Source organism: Chelonia mydas, chromosome 5 (genome assembly GCF_015237465.2).
Source record: "Chelonia mydas isolate rCheMyd1 chromosome 5, rCheMyd1.pri.v2, whole genome shotgun sequence".
NCBI classification, from domain to species: Eukaryota; Metazoa; Chordata; order Testudines; family Cheloniidae; genus Chelonia; species Chelonia mydas.
The window spans coordinates 85,829,030-85,848,021 of record NC_051245.2 but is presented as its reverse complement, the minus strand read 5'-3'; the positions used below and the strand labels follow the sequence as shown (position 1 = coordinate 85,848,021).

The window sequence follows — 18,992 nt, the reverse complement described above, 5'->3', positions numbered from 1 at the left end:
AGAATACAATGATATATATTTAATGGAAGTTTCCTGGGAGGGTACTAATCTTGAAGTGAGCCTCCTATAAATCCCATGTTACATACTACTCAAAAATTCCCATTGCACTGCAAGACTGATTGGAGAAAGAGCTTTGGAGATTGACAAATTGCCTCTAATTTTTTCAGAGGTGGTTGATCATATGTAGTGGGCAAACACCATGGAGATAGTGGAAAAACCACTTGCAGTAGAGCTGAAGCTGTGCTGTGTTAATGCCATGCTGATTTAGGCAGTAGAGTTAGAAGATTACATGATGCTTGTGCATTTGATGGTATGATATGAGAAAATGGAGCGATGGCATGCCTGTGTTTTAAATGTTTTGGATGGATAATCTGAATACTAGCAAATAAGACCAGAAAGAGGAAATTCATTGATAACCATGTTTAATAATCTACAATAGCAATGTAGAATCACCTGCTTACCCTATTTATACATCCCAAGTAGTGTTTTGAAAAAAGTAGGAAAAACTACTGTCTGGCTCCATGACATCAGAGCTGTTGTGAATTTTATATATTGTAATTTTGAGCTATTGTGGAAAATATGAATTATGAAACAATCTATTAATTCATCATTAGAGCAACTGAAGGAAAGTGTTTAGTTACGTTTTCTCAGCTGAGGGAATAGAGCCCAAACCTGCAAAAGTGGCAGCATGAAAGAAGGACAGCAGAGAACAGTAGAGACAGAGAACAGCTTTAAAATTCCGTGCATAGCTAGGGTTATGCAATATAGTTAGGCAAAGTAGTAAGCTTGGCACTACTGAAACAAAGCTACCACAATCCTATGTGGTATTGATGATGGAAAGTTCTCCTACTAAAACTCAGGAAGTTGATTTTTAATCCATTTGGTTCTGATTAAGGCTCATTGTGTTTGTCCCTCTCCCCCCAACTAAAAGATGCTTTTCTTTATTGGGAGGGTGATGCAAAACCTTTCACTAAATGTAAAGTTTTTTGAATGAGAGATCTGTATTCTTTTGTCCCCTTATTCCCATTTCAAATTTTCTTCCTTCATTCTCAGTCCAGCTAAAATTGTTGCTTAAATTACTGACACCTTCTCTCTTCTCCCCCCCACCCCATTTTTCACCCAATAAATTCAGTGTTCTCCATCCCCAATTGGGGCTTCTTTCTGCTCATTCCCCGATCAGCCAAAGTACTGCATGATTGGGGTTCTCTGCTGTATAAGGGCCCTGTAGCTATCTTGGGTTGGAGGGGATACATTGCCTTCCTTATAAATTATGTAAGCGCCAAAGGTGTAAAGTCTGAACAGAGCAGCTTCTCTTAGTGAAAAGTTGCACTAATGAAACTAAATCAATTTCAAAAGCTTTTTAATTCTGACACAGACGAAGCCCTTACTTTTGGGAGACGGGATAAAAGTAGGATGGGAATCTCTTAACACAGTTATGGAAAGGGGCGTGCCAGATTTCATAAAAGCAAATATGAAGTTCTGTAGATTGACACAAGCTCCTTAACTAACAAACATTTTTAATTGAAAACCAACCACAAAAGAGAAAGCTATCTGAACACCTTTATCTTCTGATAGAAGTGAAAGTATGACCTAACGAGCACTTGGAAAAAAGTGTTATGGTGAAAGGCTGGGATTAAACTTACAAATGACAAGATTGTCTTTATTAAAAAAAGAGAGGTCACTGACATTTCCTTTATCTGGCCTCAAAAATATCCTGTCCTGGAACTACTTTCAAGCTCAGTTGACCTCTCGTAACATTATATCCGAAGAGGCCCATGGTTTCATTTTACTATGAAGGGGACTCTTTTTTCTAAAACTTTTGGTTCTTTCCATTGGGGAAAAAATGCACAGTGGAAGGGGCTTTTCCACCTTGAAACCTTATTAAAGGGTGGGCACCTTTTTTTTTTTTTTTTTTTTAGGTAAGGGGAAAAGATGGGCATTTGTCACACTTTTTTTTTTTTCCATTTGCTTAGTGTTCCTTTTTCTATTTAGCTTGGCAACAAAGCGTGTACTATGGACCTATAATATGTTTCTTGCCTAGCACATACTTAAACATTAAAAAAAGTATGTGGATGAGGGGTTTGGGTTTGTTCTTTTTTGTTTGGGGTAAAACTGACCTTTCTGCCCTACTATACTTCAGACTTTTGAAGGAGTTCTATCACAAAAATATCAAGACAACTTACGCGTATTTGGGAGGCTTGTTTCCTTTTGTCATATTTTACTTTTAAACAGTCTTTTCTTCCACTTATTTTTGTTTGTTTCCCTTACAGCCTCAGCTTCTACTTTATAACAGTCCTTTCTCTGTCCCTGTGATGCCTCCACCAATTAGCACTGCTTCCCTTTCTAATAACTGTGAAGGCTCTGTTCCTCTGCGAATGAATATCCCATGTGCGGTCACCAGTGCTGCAAGATATAATCCACAGGCAGGCATATATACTTTTATTTTTCACCTCCTTTGCACTATAACGTATTCTGCTGAAGTGTCCTAGCTTTTAACAGCTTAATTCTCCATTGTGATTTGCCTCTGGATAAAGCACAGCAGAACACTAATGTTAACATGGAATGTTTTGACACTAATAACTGCATTAGAGAGCTGAAGCTGTGCTTGCTGTAAATGTTGAAAAATAGAACACTTAGAAATGGCCACTACTCTTATCTAAGTATTCCCCTCTGCCCAACAGTTTTGACTTATGTCATAAATACAACACAATGACAAATGTGTTAGGAAAACATTACTAACCATTTTTGACAGATTATGCCCACAGACTACATGAGAAGAGTTGGGTAAATGGTTTTGGAGGAAAGGGGAAAGAAGCATTTTTCTTAATTTTTCCAGAGGAACAAATAAGCAAAAATAGTTAACTATGAGCCCAATTTATATATCTGAAAAAGAATTATTTTCATTTTTCTAAAACTGTACAATAAATGGCTTTTATCTTGTAACTTTCACTGCCTCCCTACACTCTACCCACTAATCCATTTCTGCTAGGGACTATTACTTATATTCCAAATCTCTAGGCAGCTTTTAAGCAGTCGGCCTTTTTTTTTAATTAACAAAAGGAATCTGGTACAAGAAATGTTCTCCCTATACCTCCCCAAGCAAAACTATCACTAGTCTGTGGCTCAGGCCTGGCAAAATCCATTCTTGTGTCTGATAGCTCACAATTCATCAGAGCTAGAAATGTCTATAGCCCACAGAAGAACTGGGATCTCAGATCTTGTAATAGTATAAAGAATCTGTTCCTGGCTTCAGCCAGCTGCAGTATATTGGGCCTTACAAGTGCAACATTTGACATGTAGTAGTCTATTTTTTAAGTTGTAAAATGTATCATTTGATCTACCTCCCATTTGGAGAGCTAGACTTGAAGCCAAAATTCTTTTAGTACATAGTTGGAGGATATGAAAAACAGAAATTTTTTTTAAAAAATTAGCTTTATAGGTGGAGAGTATGAAAACAATAAATTTAGCTTTAACTGTTTTAAAAAAAAGTAGCATAAGAAAAATATGTAAATGTGTGTTTAATTTGAAGCGTCTATTGACAATTGTGAGGCAACATTCAAAAAATGCATTAATCTCCAACTTGTCGCAGTAAAGCTTTATCCCCCCGAACTCTTAAGTTAGGTTACCTTTAGATTAATTATTCATATAATGTATTTACTTTTAGAGGTATTAAAATTAGCCCATTGCCTAAGCCTCTAGTTGCATTTACAGCAATAAATTCAATAATACAGATATTATACTGTTCCAAAATGGGTACCTCAGGCATTCCCTCACCGATGCAGTTTCCTTTGAAGAACACAAACTAGGGGCCTTCTCCTGCTCCTGTTGGATTCAATGAGTGTTTTGTCATTGGCTTCAGTAGAAGCAGAATCTGACTCCAGAAGCCAGTGAACATGACTTTTCACTGCACAACATCAGTTTGAGCCATGTACTTTCATGGAAGACAATGGAGTCATGCAAGCGTAAAACAAGTGTAGTACAGCAGAGATCTAGGCCTGATGTCCCTGAGCAGTTACCCAAGTGACCTTTTAAAAAATAAGGGACTTCAAAAATCACAACATATGGTTTAATGGTACAATGATGATTGTGTTATATTTGGGAGAGGAAAAACGTGTGCTGTCTATGGTGATGGGAGCCGTATTAAACACACAAGTCTTGTCCAATGTTTTTGTTTTTCACTCTCTAAATTGTATAGGTTTGCATCAACTTATCAGAAAATTCCACCAGCACTCCATTACATGAGACAAGACCTTGTCCACCAACCTCCACTCCTTTAGTGCCCCCAAACTCAGGCCATGTGTAAGTTGTGGGTTTTTTGTTTTTTTTTCTTTTTTTCCTTTTGTTTTTTTGCTGAGTGATATAACAAACTACATCATTTTATGGTAACTTCTAAAGACAGAGAGATTACACAAGTCCTATTTTCACTTTTAACTCTGTGTGTGTGTGTGTGTGTGTGTGTGAGGAAAAAGGCTTTTATGAAAAAATCACACATTTGGCCAATGTCAAATTGTTCCTGTGTTATAAGTAACATCAGTCTGAGATTTCAGGCAGCACTATACTGGCTGCGGCTTGACTCTTTCCTTCAAGGAATCCATGGGACATCCCATTTGTTTGCCAGGAGAATGTTCAAAAGTGCCAGGGAAGATCTGGGAAAAGAATTAAACTCTGCAGAGAAGTCTCTCATCTTTTTTGTTTGTTTTTGTTTAACCCCCCTCTTCAGGTCCAACAATCCTGGCAGTGGATTTTCTCTCTAATATCTACTAGGAGGCCAAGCACACTGGCATTTAGGAACTCCCAGTGAGAACCCCTCATGGAACTGTGTGCCTTTTTTAAATTCAAAAGGTTGCCTGCTAATTAGATTTTACTTGGGCACTTCTCCAAATAACTTCTAATTCTCTTCAGAATGATTTGGTATGTGGGCAGTTCTAATCTGACCTGAGCTTGTTTGTTGTCCTTGGAGTCAGGATCCCCATTCACACACCACCACAACTTCATGAATGGAAATATAACTGTCAAGAGCAAGGAAAGTAAAGATAAGGTTAGAAAGTATTTTGCCTCTAGAAACACTTTTCAAGAAAGTGAATTGTCTGGCTTGGAGGCAGATAGCACACTATTTCCAAAGTAAAGTGAAGCCTCCTTATAATTCCCTGAAGGTAGAGTCCAGCACACTTGCTGTTGCCCAAGCAAACCCCCAACTAAGCCACAGGAGGAGGATATAGGGGACTGTGCTGCTTGTCTGAGATGTGGGCTGTGGAACCTAACTGTTCAGCCATCTTCAGGCAGTGTCCACTGTTTCCACCACCTCCTCTAATGGTGGCAACACCTTGGAGCTAAATAGAAGACTCTACCAAGAAAAACAAAACAAAAACGCTTTCTGGAAAGAGAAGAGAAAATGGAAGCAAGAACCTAATGGCTGCAACGTCAGCCAGAATATTTTAGCAGTGTATATTATTTATTGAACTCCATTATTGTACTTTTTGTGAGGCAAGAATAGAGTTGATATTCATCTCCACAGTAAATGATTTTTTTCATTCATTTCATTTTTTTCATTTCAAAAGATTATAGCCATTATTCTGACCTAAACCCAAGCTTCAAAGAGAGAGAGAGAGACACACACACACTTTGAGGATGTGAGAAGAGCTGTTACACTAATTTTTCCAAGTAATTTTTTTCTTTGTTCCTCTTATCCTGCAGTATAAAGGGGGAAAATATTTAAATTAATTCCTTGCTCCATCAGAATTTGCATAATAGAAGCCTTTATGGCAACACTTTTCACTCCAGCACCATATCACAGCTCATTAAAATAGAGGAACACTGATACCTTTTGCAGAAAGAGTACATGCCATATAAGGCAGCCAACATGATCCTCTGTGTGTAGCACATTTTCAAGGCTCTACAAAAATAGAGATTCAGGGTGGGATTTTTCAAAAGCACTTGGCATTGTCCTAATTCTGTTCCCATTGAACTCAGTGGGAATTTTACCACTGAGTTCAATGGCAGAAGGGTTACGTCAGTGTTGGTTGGCTGGTTTTGAAAGCTTCAAGTGATTCATCTTGTGGTGAAGTGCTGGATGGTGTGGGTGCCTCAGTTTTTATTTTTTCCCCTTCTCAGTTACAAATGTCTCAAGTTTTACATGAATCCGTTACATTTATTTTTAGCTCATTAGGTCAGTTCATTGCCTATAATATTCCACTATGAGGATTGTTGGACATAGAGTCAGACACAGGAAATTTATCTCCTTTCTGCTGCAAAAAGTATTCCACCTGTACTGTAAATTCCAAATATTTCCCCATTTTGTGACTATCAAGATGGTGTGCATTTTACCACCACACCCTAATGTAAGTCTTAATTGTCAGAAAAAATATGTTGTGGTTTTTTGTGTGGTAAGAGTGGTTAGATGGTATTTTAGAGGGTGAGGGAAAAATTCTGAATGATCCAATCTTGTGACAATGGAAATAAATTTGAATGTGTGTTAGGTATTTGGTAAAACTGCTCTGGATTTTTAATCGGCTTCCCCCCATCCCCAAGCAATTTACTTCTTTTATAAATTTTGTTTAGTGACTTTACTGTTTATCTAAAATTGATAGATAATTTGATTTTATTATTAATGCCAGTGACCTCTTTGTACATAGTAACAGAATTTTGTCTTTTTCAAAGGTATGCTGACTGTGAGCCTTGTGTTACTAGCCATAGCCTGTAAATGGTGATGGGTGCTGTTAGCTCTCTGTTTGTTTTAGGCTAAGAAATCATTCTTTTTAGGATTCCTAGTCAGAGTCCAAATAGATGCAATGTTTCAGTAGCTGCAGAATGAAAGTAATGAACTGTATAACTTCTATTGTTTACAGTCCACTGTTCTGCAACTGAATTTGGTTGAACTATGCATTTACTTTGTGCCTCTTCTCCTAACCAAATAAATAAAAATACAGCTATCAGGAATACATTGTAGTGTATTACTTCTGCACATTTTAAAAATAAAGGCTAATAACTATAAAACTGGGGAGGAGGAGGGGTGGCATAAGAGAGCATATAATTTAAAAAGGATATTAATTACAGGCAGCTTGCTCCCTTTTGAATAACTTTTTCCCCCGAACACATTTTGATATTTCAGTGAGCCACTTGGTTTAGACATGAAATATTTGAAGAAAGATGGCAACTTGCCTTTGAGAGGACTAAAACCTTTGTCTGTAGCAAACACAGGTAAATGATCTGATTGAGTGCAACTGTTTGAAAGATGACTTGTTTTTTTGACCCAGTTAGCCAGCAGTTCAGGGCTGTTGGGTGCTACCATAATGTCAATGTTTAGTAGTAATACCCTATGTTTCAGTGGTCACCATTTATATAGTCACTATTTGATGTAGCATGATATCTTAAGATACCTCAGTTGTTTCCTGTTCGATGTGTAGGGGAATACTGAGGTAGGTCAGGTTTCACTGTTTGACACACAGTAGTATTTTAATGGAGACAATACGAATGTCTGGTGGAGTTACTTCTAGAGATGGACCTGAACTGCTAAGTTCTGATCTAACTTCCTCAGTCTAGAGGAATAGAAACAGCATTTTGGAGTTTTGGTTCAGGCCCATTTCTACTCTTCGGCAAATTTATGTTATTAGAATAGAACAGTTTAAAGTATATTATTGGCCAAATCTGAAAGTTTGTAGTATGAGGTCCTGATTCAGCAGGCACCTAACTTTTTAAGCACGTGAATAGCCCTGTTGACTTCAGTGGGATTACTCACATACTTAAAGTTGATTATCTGCTTGTGTATGTGGTTGAATCAGAGACCAAATGATTTTTTTTGAGGGGAGGGGGAGGATAGCAGGGGAGGAAGCTTACTATATGCTGAACTTAACTATCTTTTCAAAACAATTTTAATATGAATAATTGTTTGTATATACATTTAACCACCTTACAAAGAGTGCAACACCTGGTTGAATTTTTTTTTAAATTTTTTCAGTGTTATCAAGAGCTATGTTACCCAAGCAAGGAAATCCACCTGTGATATCTGCTTACTTCCCAGGGCAACAGACTAGACTTCCTGCATCATAAGTTCCAATTTTATTTAGTGGGTTGCAAACAGAAAGGCGTGCACATGTTAATGGAAGCAGCATCAAATATATACATCTGATTTAGCATGTCTAATGTAAAAGAAAAAAGAGGTGCTTGAGCAACACTGTCATACATTTGACTTTATAGTCCATCTGGACTTGGTTACTTTTTTCTGTAAAGTCTGTGCTCATTAAAACTGCCAAAATAGGATCTGGAGGTAAAGCCAGCTATTAAAAAACCTAATGATTTCATTTCTAGATCTGTGTCTTTAAAATGAGATGTTTTTGATTTATTTTGTTTAATATAAAGCAATAGCTGATTGACTCTTCAAAGACACAAAGCTGTGCAGGCTGACTGAAAGCATTTATTTCATGTGCTTTTGGTGCTTAGAGCTGTGTGTATGTTCACACCTTATTACTACAGGATGTACCAGTTTTTTTCCCTTGTGCTTTGAAGTGGTTTTTATAATCCTCAAATTGTGAATTTCTAAGAACAACTTTTTTTTAAAAATGGCAAATTACAGCAGGACTACTCCAATGTGTGTGCAATATTTATTCTGTGACGTACTAAAGATGACCTCTGTTGATAACTATTCTCTCTGTGGGGGGGTGGGGGGGGGAATAATTTCTGCAAGCCTGGGTTTTTGTTGTGGATTTTTTTTTATTTTATTTTTTTTAAAAACTGCATTCTATTTAAGAATTTTTGCACAAAAACTCTTAAACTTTGAAACATCCATTTTATATTATCTATGGAAAGACTACAAAGTTAAAGTGCCTATTTTATTATGTATTTTATAACTGGGGTCCAACAGTTATCTAATATTTCTATTTTTAATAGCTATTTGTGTCTAATATTTACTGTCAAAACTTAGAGACTTCTAGTAACAGACAACGGATTCAATGAATTCTAGATGCTGAAAATTTGTGTACTGTACCATTCTAAAAATAATTAGTTTTGATAGATTAGGGTGGGTATAGACTCTCAGAGGGTGCAACTCCATTTACTTATATCAGTTCTTTATTTGACCGTTTGTTCTCCAGACCATTTTAAATCAAACATATTGGATCCACCTTTTTCAAAATGTTTAAAAACTGGGGTCTATTGGCAAAATGTTACAAGATCTGTATTTTATATGAAACTCAATACAACCAACCCATTTTGTGAGAGATTCAAGATGTCCGTGAAAGGATCTGCATTTCATCTGATAAGGATTTGCCCATCTATGTTCCTACATATCTACAAGTCATTTTCCCTCCTTCCCCCACACACTTATTTTTTTTTCTTCTATAACATGTAGAGTCCTTGTCCTGATTTCTAAGAAATGATCCAGATATCACTGCAGTATCTCCTCCCATTTTCAGACAGTTCTAACTTGATCTGTTGTGAATAAATATTTGCAGTCTCAAGAGAAAGCATAGTTTGCAGTTGATACTCCAATAGCTTTGATCTATGATAATTTTTTCCTTTTGATTCAATAGCCTACTTTTTGGGAGACATGAAATTGGTCATTGGATTATTAAAGTGAGACAGGGATCTGCTCTAAATTGATGCTCTACTGTAACTTTCAAAACAATGTTAAAATGTAATACCTGGAACTCTGCAGTTTTATTTGCTTGTCAGTATTATAAATGTTAACCTTTTTCTAAACTTACTTTTCATGTAGACCATATATGGGGTTGTGGGGAGCAGCAGCAGGTAGAACTAGTTTCTGTTAACCCTAATTACTATCCATGCTATGCCATACTTTCATTTCTGGAACTTGCAAATGCATCTCATGTTTGGATCCAGAAAAATTGGGGGGGTATTCATAATTGCAGTATTTTTTGCTTGATCTCTTCTTCTGTGGGTTATTTTTTATATGAGAGAATTTTGCATGTCTCAAAGAACTGTCTGAGGGTTTGGAATGTGCCTCACCTGCCACTTGATGCCTAACTTGTGTTTCAATGTGTTGTCTGTCTGGCAGCATGTCAAAAGTGTGCATAAAAATGTTACATTTTATATTTGTTTTACATTATGTTGTGAATAAAATATTTGAACTCTTTGGATTGTAATTGCCTAACTTTGTTCTTCTTAAAAGCAAACAGAGGCTATTTTCCAAATCAATACTATCCGGCAAAATTTTTGCTCTCTGCGCACTGCCACCCCACTTGATAAAAGTGGGGTGGGTGACACAGGCATAGCTAAGAGCAAAATATGAAGACGAGGGGATGGGCATAGTAAATGAGGACAGAATTTGGCTTGGTGTCTCTTCAGAAAAATCCCTTATTTGCTGCCAGAAAACCATCTTCCCCCCCACCTTGTAAACTGGCCATATTTGATGTGAATATCATTTAGACATCTTAACCATGGAAAGCTTAGTTGCTTGTAGGTTGTAGTTCTGTAATGCGTTGTACATTGGCCTATGCCTTTAAAGCACTCAGAAACTGAAGGTAGTCCAGAATCAGCATAGGAAATTTAGGATTTTTCGTACTGGATCAGACCAGATTTTTTTCCCCCCTTCAATTGCATTATTTGTGTGTTGTGCAAATGTGCATCGTTTGCTGTTATGATGCCTGTCCCTCTAGCTTGTTTAAATCTCTTTCTGAAGTTCCTCACAGTCAGCTCTGGTCCTGACTACCTTAAATAACTGTGTCCTCTTTTTTTTTTTTTTTTTTTTAAAGTTTTTTTTACCTAACTGTTCATCCCCCTTTCCAGCTCAGTTTATTTGTTAAACAACACAGGACCTGGTGGAACCAGCAGCAACCAGGGCGGGGTTCAATATCTAGGGGTTCCTTTTCAAAAATACAACACACAACTGGTTCAAGCCCCCATCCAGTAACCTGGGAAAATTACACACCACTCCTGGTTTTCCCCATTCGCAAGCACAGAGTCTGAGTGTAGAAAAGAAACTTTTAATGAAGGGTGGGAAGTCTCCCAACATTAATTAATTAAGGAAAATGCCACAAGCAGGATTCATGATCATAAAACTGTGAGCAGGATCCCCACTCCTCTTACTTTCACAGGGGGTCTGGCATTGGAGCCCCTGACTTAACAAGGTCCTTTCAGCTGAGGGTGACCCCCAGTATCCGGTCTTCTGACATAGCCAACGCCTGGTGCGTCAGAGGGCATGAACAGAACAGGTAATCATCAAGTGATCCATCCCCTTTCGCCCATTCCCAGCTTCTGGCAAACAACATGGTTTTGCATCCCTGCCCATCCTGGCTAGTAGCTATTGATGGACCTATCCTACATGAATGTATCTAGGTTTTTTTTAACCTTATTATAGTCTTGACCTCCACAACATCCTCTAGCAAAGAGTTTTACAGGTTGACTGTGCATTTGTGTGAAGAAATACTTTCTTTTGTTCGTTTTTTAAACCTGCTGCCTATTAATTTCACTTGGTCACCCCTAGTTCTTGTGTTATGAGGAGTAAATAACATTTCCTTATTTACTTTCTCTATATCAGTCATGATTTTATAGATGTCTATCATATCCCCCCTTAGTCGTCTCCTTTCCAAGCTGAAAAGTCCCAGTAGTGTTAATTTCTCCTCATATGAAAGTTGTTCCATACTCTTAATCATTTTTGTTGCCCTTTTCTGTATTTCAATATATTTTTTCCCCCAATTCCAATATTTTTTTTTTCAGATGGGGCAACCAGATCTGCACGCAGTATTCAAGATATGGCCGAACAATAGAATTGTATAGAAGCAATATGATAGAAAATATCTTATCTATCCCTTTCCTAATGATTCCCAACATTATTAGCTTTTTTGACTGCTGGTGCACATTGAGTTGATGTTTTCAGAGAACTATCCACAATGACTCCAAGATCTTTCTTGAGTGGTAACAGCTAATTTAGACCCCATCATTATATATATATAGTTGAGATTGTTTTCCAATGTGCATTACTTTGCATTTATCAACACTGAATTTCATCTGCCATTTTGTTGCCTAATCACCCAGTTTTATGAGATCCTTTTGTAGCTCTTCACAGTTTGCCTGGGGCTTAACTATCTTGAGTAGTTTTGTATCATCTGCACATTTTGCCACCTCACTGTTTACCCCCTTTTCCAAGTCATTTGTGAATATGTTGAACAGTACTGGTCTCAGTACAGATACCTGGGGGACACCACTATTTACCTCTCTCCATTCTGAAAGCTGACCATTTATTTCTACACTTTGTTTCCTTTCTTTTACCCACTTACTGATACAATGAGAGGATCCCTCTTATCCCATGCTTAAGAGCCTTTGGTGAAGGACCTTGTCAAAGACTTTCTGAAAATCTAAGTACACTTATATCCTCTGGATCCCCCTTGTCCACATGCTTATTGACCCCCTCAAAGAATTCTAGTAGATGTGTCTAGGGTGTGTGTGTGTGTATATATAAGCACATAGGGAAAACAATAGTTATAGATTAGGAAATCTGTAATTGTGAATGAGGAAATGTAGTATCCTTGTCTCCATTTGGCTTGGGAAAAGATGATGTTTTAACATACATCATAAATCTACAACCCATTACTTGTTAAAACAATCAAGTATGCATAGCTTTAATTTACTGTGGATGAGAAGTAGTTATTTTTCCTCAGCTGTTTCACTGAAGTAGAACAACTAAGAGGAGTATATTTTAAACTAAAAAAGTATAAGGAAATATGGTTGTTTAAACTTTTCAGTATCTTGATTATATAGATAGATATCTCTCTCTCCTATAAAGTAGCTGTGCTGTTTATCATATGGCATTTAAGTAGGGCTGTCAAGTGATTAAAAATTAATGGTGATTAATCACGTGATTTTAAAAAAAATTTACGTGCCCGATACGCTAAAGATTCATATGTCCCTTCATGCTTCAACCACCATTTCAGGGGACATATGTCCATGCTGATGACGGGTTCTGCTCTATAACAATCCAAAGCAGTGCAGACTGACTCATGTTCATTTTCATTATCTGAGTCAGATGCCACCAGCAGAAGGTGGATTTTCTTTTTTAATGGTTTGGGTTCTGTAGTTTATGCATTGGAGTGTTGCTCTTTTAAGACTTCTGAAAACATGCACCACACCTCATCCCTCTCAGACTTTTGAAGGCACTTCAGATTCTTAAACTTTGGGTCAAGTGCTGTAGGTATCTTTAGAAATCTCACATTAGTATCTTCTTTGCGTTTTGTCAAATCTGCAGTGAAAGCGTTCTTAAAATGAACAACATGTACTGGGTCATCATCCAAGACTGCTATAACATGACATATATGGCAGAATGCGAGTAGAACAGAGCAGGGGACGTATAATTCTCCCCCCAAGGAGTTCAGTCACAAATTTAATTAACACTTTTTTTTTAATTATCATCATCAGCATGGATACATGACCTCTGGAATGGTGGCCAAAGCATGAAGGAGCATACGAACGTTTAGCATATCTGGCACATAAATACCTTGCAATGCCGGCTACAAAAGTGCCATGCAAATACTTGTTCCCACTTTCTGGTGACATTGTAAATAGGCAGAGGGCAGCATTATCTCGTGTAAATGTAAACAAACTTGTTTGTCTTAGCGATTGGCTGAACAAGAAGTAGGACTCAGTGGACTTGTAGGCTCTGAAGCTTGATATTTTTTTGTTTTTGAGTGCAGTTATGTAACAAATTCTAGATTTGTAAGTTGCACTTTCACAACAAAAAGATTGCACTACAGTACTTGTCTGAGGTGAATTGAAAAATACTATTTCTTCATAATTTTTACAGTGCAGATATTTGTAATGAAAAATATACACTTCGATTTCAATTACAACACAGAATACAATACATATGCAAATGTAGAAAAACATCCAAAATATTTAATACATTTCAATTGGTATTCTATTGTTTAACAGTGTGAATAAATTGTGATTACTTGCCATTAATTTTAATTTTAATTTTTTTGAGTTAATCACGTGCGTTAACTGCGCTTAATCGACAGCCCTACATTTAAGGCAATCATTCAACTTCCTTTATTTTTGGATTTTTCTTTCACAAATCCATAGCTTTTTGGTCTTTAAAAATGGAAACTGGCATCATATAGGCTAAAATTTCAATTTAGGCCAGTAAGCTGGGTAAGTAAATTTAGTTATCTAATCCTTGCTCAAAGGTGCTGAGCATTTGCAGTGCCAATTAAGCTCAGTTGTGAGTGTTCAGCACTTAAGAAAATCAGACCATTTGTTTAGGTGCTTCAAAATTGGTTCAGCAACCTAAACGTAGGCTCCTAAAATTGGGTCATAAGTTTCTGTCTGTGCTGCTTCCTCTTTCTGTAGTACTACGCTTTTTATGCAATTCAGTTGCTAAATAAATAGGGTGTGAGTTCAAAAATAAGCTTGTACTGGATATAGAAGTTAAAAATTAAACTAAGTGTAACCCTTCTGCTTGTCAGAGTTGGCAGCAATAAGGGCCGGGTTCAGTATCTAAGGGTTCCATTCCAATAACACAATGGAAAACCGGCTCGAGCCCCCACCCAGTGACCTGGGACAAATATATACCACCCCCGCTGGGTGCCTCCAAGAGGCAATACTTCCCCTCTCGCAAGCACATAGTCTGAGTGTAGCAAAAAGCCTTTTAATAACAGAGAGAAACAATGTGGCATTATGTTGGGGAAACACTACCAACAGGATTCATAACACAACCCAAGAGCAAAAAACCCACCCGAAGCAACTTGGGGCGTGTCCTTTCCCTTTGGTTCTTGAGTCCAGCAACCCAAAATCACCCAAAGTCCCCAAACCCAAAAGTCTCTGTCCCTGGTCAGGGCAATCCCAGAGTTCGAAAGTTTATCTGCAGAGTTTTACCTCCCAACCCGGGTGGAGATGGGGGGGGGGGCGGTATTAAGGAGCACCTTACATGGTCCAAAGCTGATGGCCCCACCTCTCCATGGGGCTCCGCTTTGCCAGCCGCCCCAACAGCTGCTCTAGGCATCCGACAAACTGCTCTGCTCTGCTCCACAAGCTGCTCTGCTCGCTGTCCCTCAAACTGCTCCACCATATATCTTCAGGCTCCCACTACTTAACACAACACTCAGTGATTTCAGCTCTTGGTAAGTTTAGCTCTTTTGTGATTTCAGCTTGTAGTAGGGGAGCCTCAGTGCTGGTGCCCCATTAGCCCAAAATGAATTCAGCTCAGCAGCCTGTAACTAGACTCCTAATGGAATCAAAATTAGCTCTGATATTCCACAGTGGAGAGAGGAGGAAGTGCAATTAGCATGTAAAGCCCTCACCAAGGGGCCCATGCCACCAAGTATTAATACCTGTCCCCAACCTCTCCCAATTCACAGTTTTGGAACCCATGTCCCTTGCCTAGCGAGTGCTACTTAGTTGATGGCGAGTCCCTCCATCATAGCAAAAGGCCAAGTACAGTTCCACTGTCCTTGATTCCCATAATCAGGGTAATAATTTATTCTTCCTGCCCCAATAACAGAGACACTGGGGTTCCCACAGCAGCCAAACTGACCATTTGGGCAGCTATGGCCTCATTCTAGGCGGGGTGGGTGTGCCTATGCAAATGAGATTGGCCCCTGAAGTTCTTTTCCACAACTTGCCACACCTCACCACCAGATGTCAAGGTGGAGCTCATCCTGACTCTGCTTACATCAGGATTGGGTTCATTGTTGGTACTTTTGAGCTGGCAGTGGATACAAGGCTCGGGAATTCCTAGGAATCCATGAATGTACTCTGACATCTCCTTGGTAACCAACTGTAAAATTGTCAGGCTCCGTGAGCTTCCTTCTTAACCTAGGTTCAGTTACTTAAGATGGTTACACTTAAAAATCATTTACTTCAACAAATGTCATAGTACTAGATGCAGCAGCATATCTTATCCAGAGTTGTTAGAAGGGGCACATTGGAAGGCAATATTTAAGGATTTATTTTTAATTGGATTTTTTTTTAAATGGCATTTCTGCTATCTGAACTGAGCTGGCTGTTCAAGCATATAATGAAACACATCCTTGCAATTTTTATTCTCTCCTTGATCTACTGTACATTGCAATTTGTACAAAGTTCTGTATATAATATATTTTGTGCAAACAAAGGCAAGGCCATAGATATGAAGACTGACCTGTAAAGTCGGTAAAAGTGCATATCACTATGCCTTACTATGTCCACCGGTACTGAACATCTGGTTTGTTTAGCTAAGCAATTTTTCCTCTTGGCGTAGGTGGCTTATGAACAAGTAGAACAGAACGATACTTCTTAATGTCATAGTGAGGGATCTCGAGAGTGTTAGACACTTTCTGTTAATGAATGGGATTAGCTTGCTTTTCTTCACCTTTTTTTAAAAAAAAGAAAAGCTTTTGGTTCAGAAAAACGGACATATACCAAAATGCTGGTCTGACTTTAAGTATAAGGTTCTCGAAATTGAGCACTTTGTGCTTTTCATCTTCAAGGTGCTTTACAAACACTAAATCTCACAATGGTTAATAAGCATTATCTGTGTATTACAGATGGGGAAATGGAGGCAGGCAGTTTAAGTGACTAGCCCTGCTATCTGAATAGAGATGAAAATTTGGGAGTGCCAGCCTTCAAGCTCTGTGCTTAGACTACATGTATCAGGACTTTCAAAGATGGGAAATGCAAGAGAGGATGAACTGAGAGCAATACTGATATGCTAATACAGATCTTGTATCTCTTTAGCTGATGTTGATACACAAAACATTCAAAAAGTATTTAGAGCTTATGGTTGTACCTACAATGACCCAGTATTTTACATATACACACAGGGCTATGTTATAAACAGTCAGAGCAGTTGGAGGTTGAGGAATAGTGTATTTTATAGTTAGTATTAAAATTGCTTTTTAAATTTTTTTTATTATGGTTAATAAAACCCTAATCACCCATCAATACCACTTCTGTTAGTGTCATCAAAAAATAATTTTCAGGTCTGCTGGCAGCAGCTTACTGAGATACTGTATCAGGAGACAAAGCTGGGCCGGAAGAGCCTGAACTCTTGTAGCCAATTTAAGAACAACCTCTCTCCTGTGTGCCCAAAAGCAAGGTTATTGTCAGGTGATAGGCCCAGCTAAACAGACACCTCTGTCTCACTAGAGCTGGATGGATCAGAAAGGTAAAGAATCTTACTGAGGGAACAAGTTATGTTAGGACATTAACCTGCACGTCAAAGGTGATTAAAATAAATGTACAATTAAAAAAGTGAAGGGTTTGGCTTATAAGCACAATGATACTCAATACAAAGCAAACAGGTGGGTTTTGTTTTGTGGGGGGGCTTATGGTATCTCACTTTTATTTTGAAATACGTATGTGTTGAGGGAGAAGAGGAAGAAATGGGGCAGATTCTCATAATGAAAGCACTCCTGTTTTTCATGATAATATAGGACCTCTTTTCATATGCACTGAATCATATGCAAAAATACTAATATAGTGCTGTTTTTTTTTCTTGAGCAAAGTACCACTAGGTGGAGCAAGTGTTGTTTAGTATTCTTCCTTTAGTATTGTTTTTTAAAGTCCTGTGCTAAAGGCTGAGAGGGCTAAGAGAACAAACCATTTAGAATTGCAGCATCTTTGTTATTAAAAGTTATGTTAAACTATTGAAGCTTAATGTAGTTGAAAGCTGCCTAATCAAGAAAATTGTTTGCACTTTCCAATACATATCTTAATAATAAAAATTATGCTTAAAGCAACTCTAATGTGAGGGGTTGGGGGAGAGGAAGGACAATTGAACAAGCCATTATTTAAAATTCCTTGCAGACTCCATTTCATACAGAAGATAATTGGGATCCAATCATTAAATATTTTTGGATAATGAGTTGCAAAATAGGCTTATTAAAACATTTGCTTTATACAGTGAGAAATATTCTATTAATTATATTATGGTTAGCATAGAAATTATGATTGGCCTTTGTAATTGGAGATATACCTTGAGGATATAGAAATGTTGAAATGTGGCTACAGTGTGATGGGAATTTGTAGTATCTCACTAATCTACTCTAAGGTAAAAACCCTCCTCAGCTGGTTAGTCCTATGGATGCTCAGCAGAAGCTCAGGATGGGACCTGTTACCAACCAGGAGAGAGATGAATTTGGTAGTGGCAAATTATACCTGGGAAGTTTGAATAGCACCTGCTTGCACTATGGCTTAGTAAAGTTTATGCTATTAATTCCCTTTAAGATAAGTAAATATAGTTATTTAAAATAAAACATTTTTCTTAAGGATTTGCAGAATAGGGTGCTTATTGCTCCTAGCTCAGGTAGTAAGGCTATTCCCCCTACATGACACTGGAGGAATTTAGGAAGAAGCCTGCAAAGATTCTCCAACTTAGACTTCAAAGCAGCTGTTTGACACTTACTGTGTGACCACAGAGAGACTTCTGCCTGCCATTTCACTATGTAATGTAGAGTGCAGGTTGCACAAACCTGGGTAAATTGGTCCCACTATGTTCAGCTTGCAGCTCTGATCCCACCTTGTAAAAGTTAAGATACAAACCATGGTCTTCTTACCTTTTTAATTCTTTCAAATCACAAACTTCACTGACTCCTAGTACACACAGGTGGTGGGCAAAGTTTTTCACATGATCTGCCAGATCTTGCTCTCTGACTTCTCACTAATGCTCCAATCTGTGGCCCTTTTTGTGCAGAGACAGAAAATCCATCTGCTTTGTGGCAAAGTTGCTGGTGACTTCACAATGTGTATAAATAGGGACGAGATGTTTACCTTTCTGAAAGTTTCCCACACCCCCTCTTAGCTGCACTGTTTAGGTGAACAGGGGCATGATTTTATTTTCAGGAAGCAGTACAGACAGGCTCTAATGATCATAAAAGAGAGAGAAACCTACATGGAGTACAACATTAGCAGTGCAAACTGCTCCATGCTGATCAATAAATATGCATCAACCCAGACTGGAAGAGTTTCCCTATGGATGAGGATTGGCCTCTGTGCTCATCTTCTTCTGAGTGTGTGCGCAACGTGCCTCAGGTGGCATGTGACCAGGATTCATCACTGAATTTGGTACC

The 18,992-nt window shown here is 38.1% G+C and overlaps 1 protein-coding gene across 5 annotated transcripts in view; it reads left to right on the top strand.

The window, feature by feature from the left end:
- The window catches only part of LOC102935221 (spindle assembly abnormal protein 6 homolog), a 40,381-nt gene extending 30,294 nt beyond the window's left edge, over positions 1-10,087 (top strand). For 2 of the 5 annotated variants that reach the window (XM_043547435.1, XM_043547437.1), the window contains 4 exons: positions 2,271-2,423; positions 4,196-4,299; positions 7,109-7,197; positions 7,955-10,087. In XM_043547435.1, coding sequence (XP_043403370.1) covers positions 2,271-2,423; positions 4,196-4,299; positions 7,109-7,197; positions 7,955-8,046 — 438 coding nt within the window. In that variant the 3' untranslated portion in view covers positions 8,047-10,087. The other 3 variants (XM_027818411.3, XM_043547436.1, XM_043547439.1) reach the window with 3 other exon arrangements.
- The last annotated feature ends 8,905 nt before the right edge of the window (positions 10,088-18,992 follow it).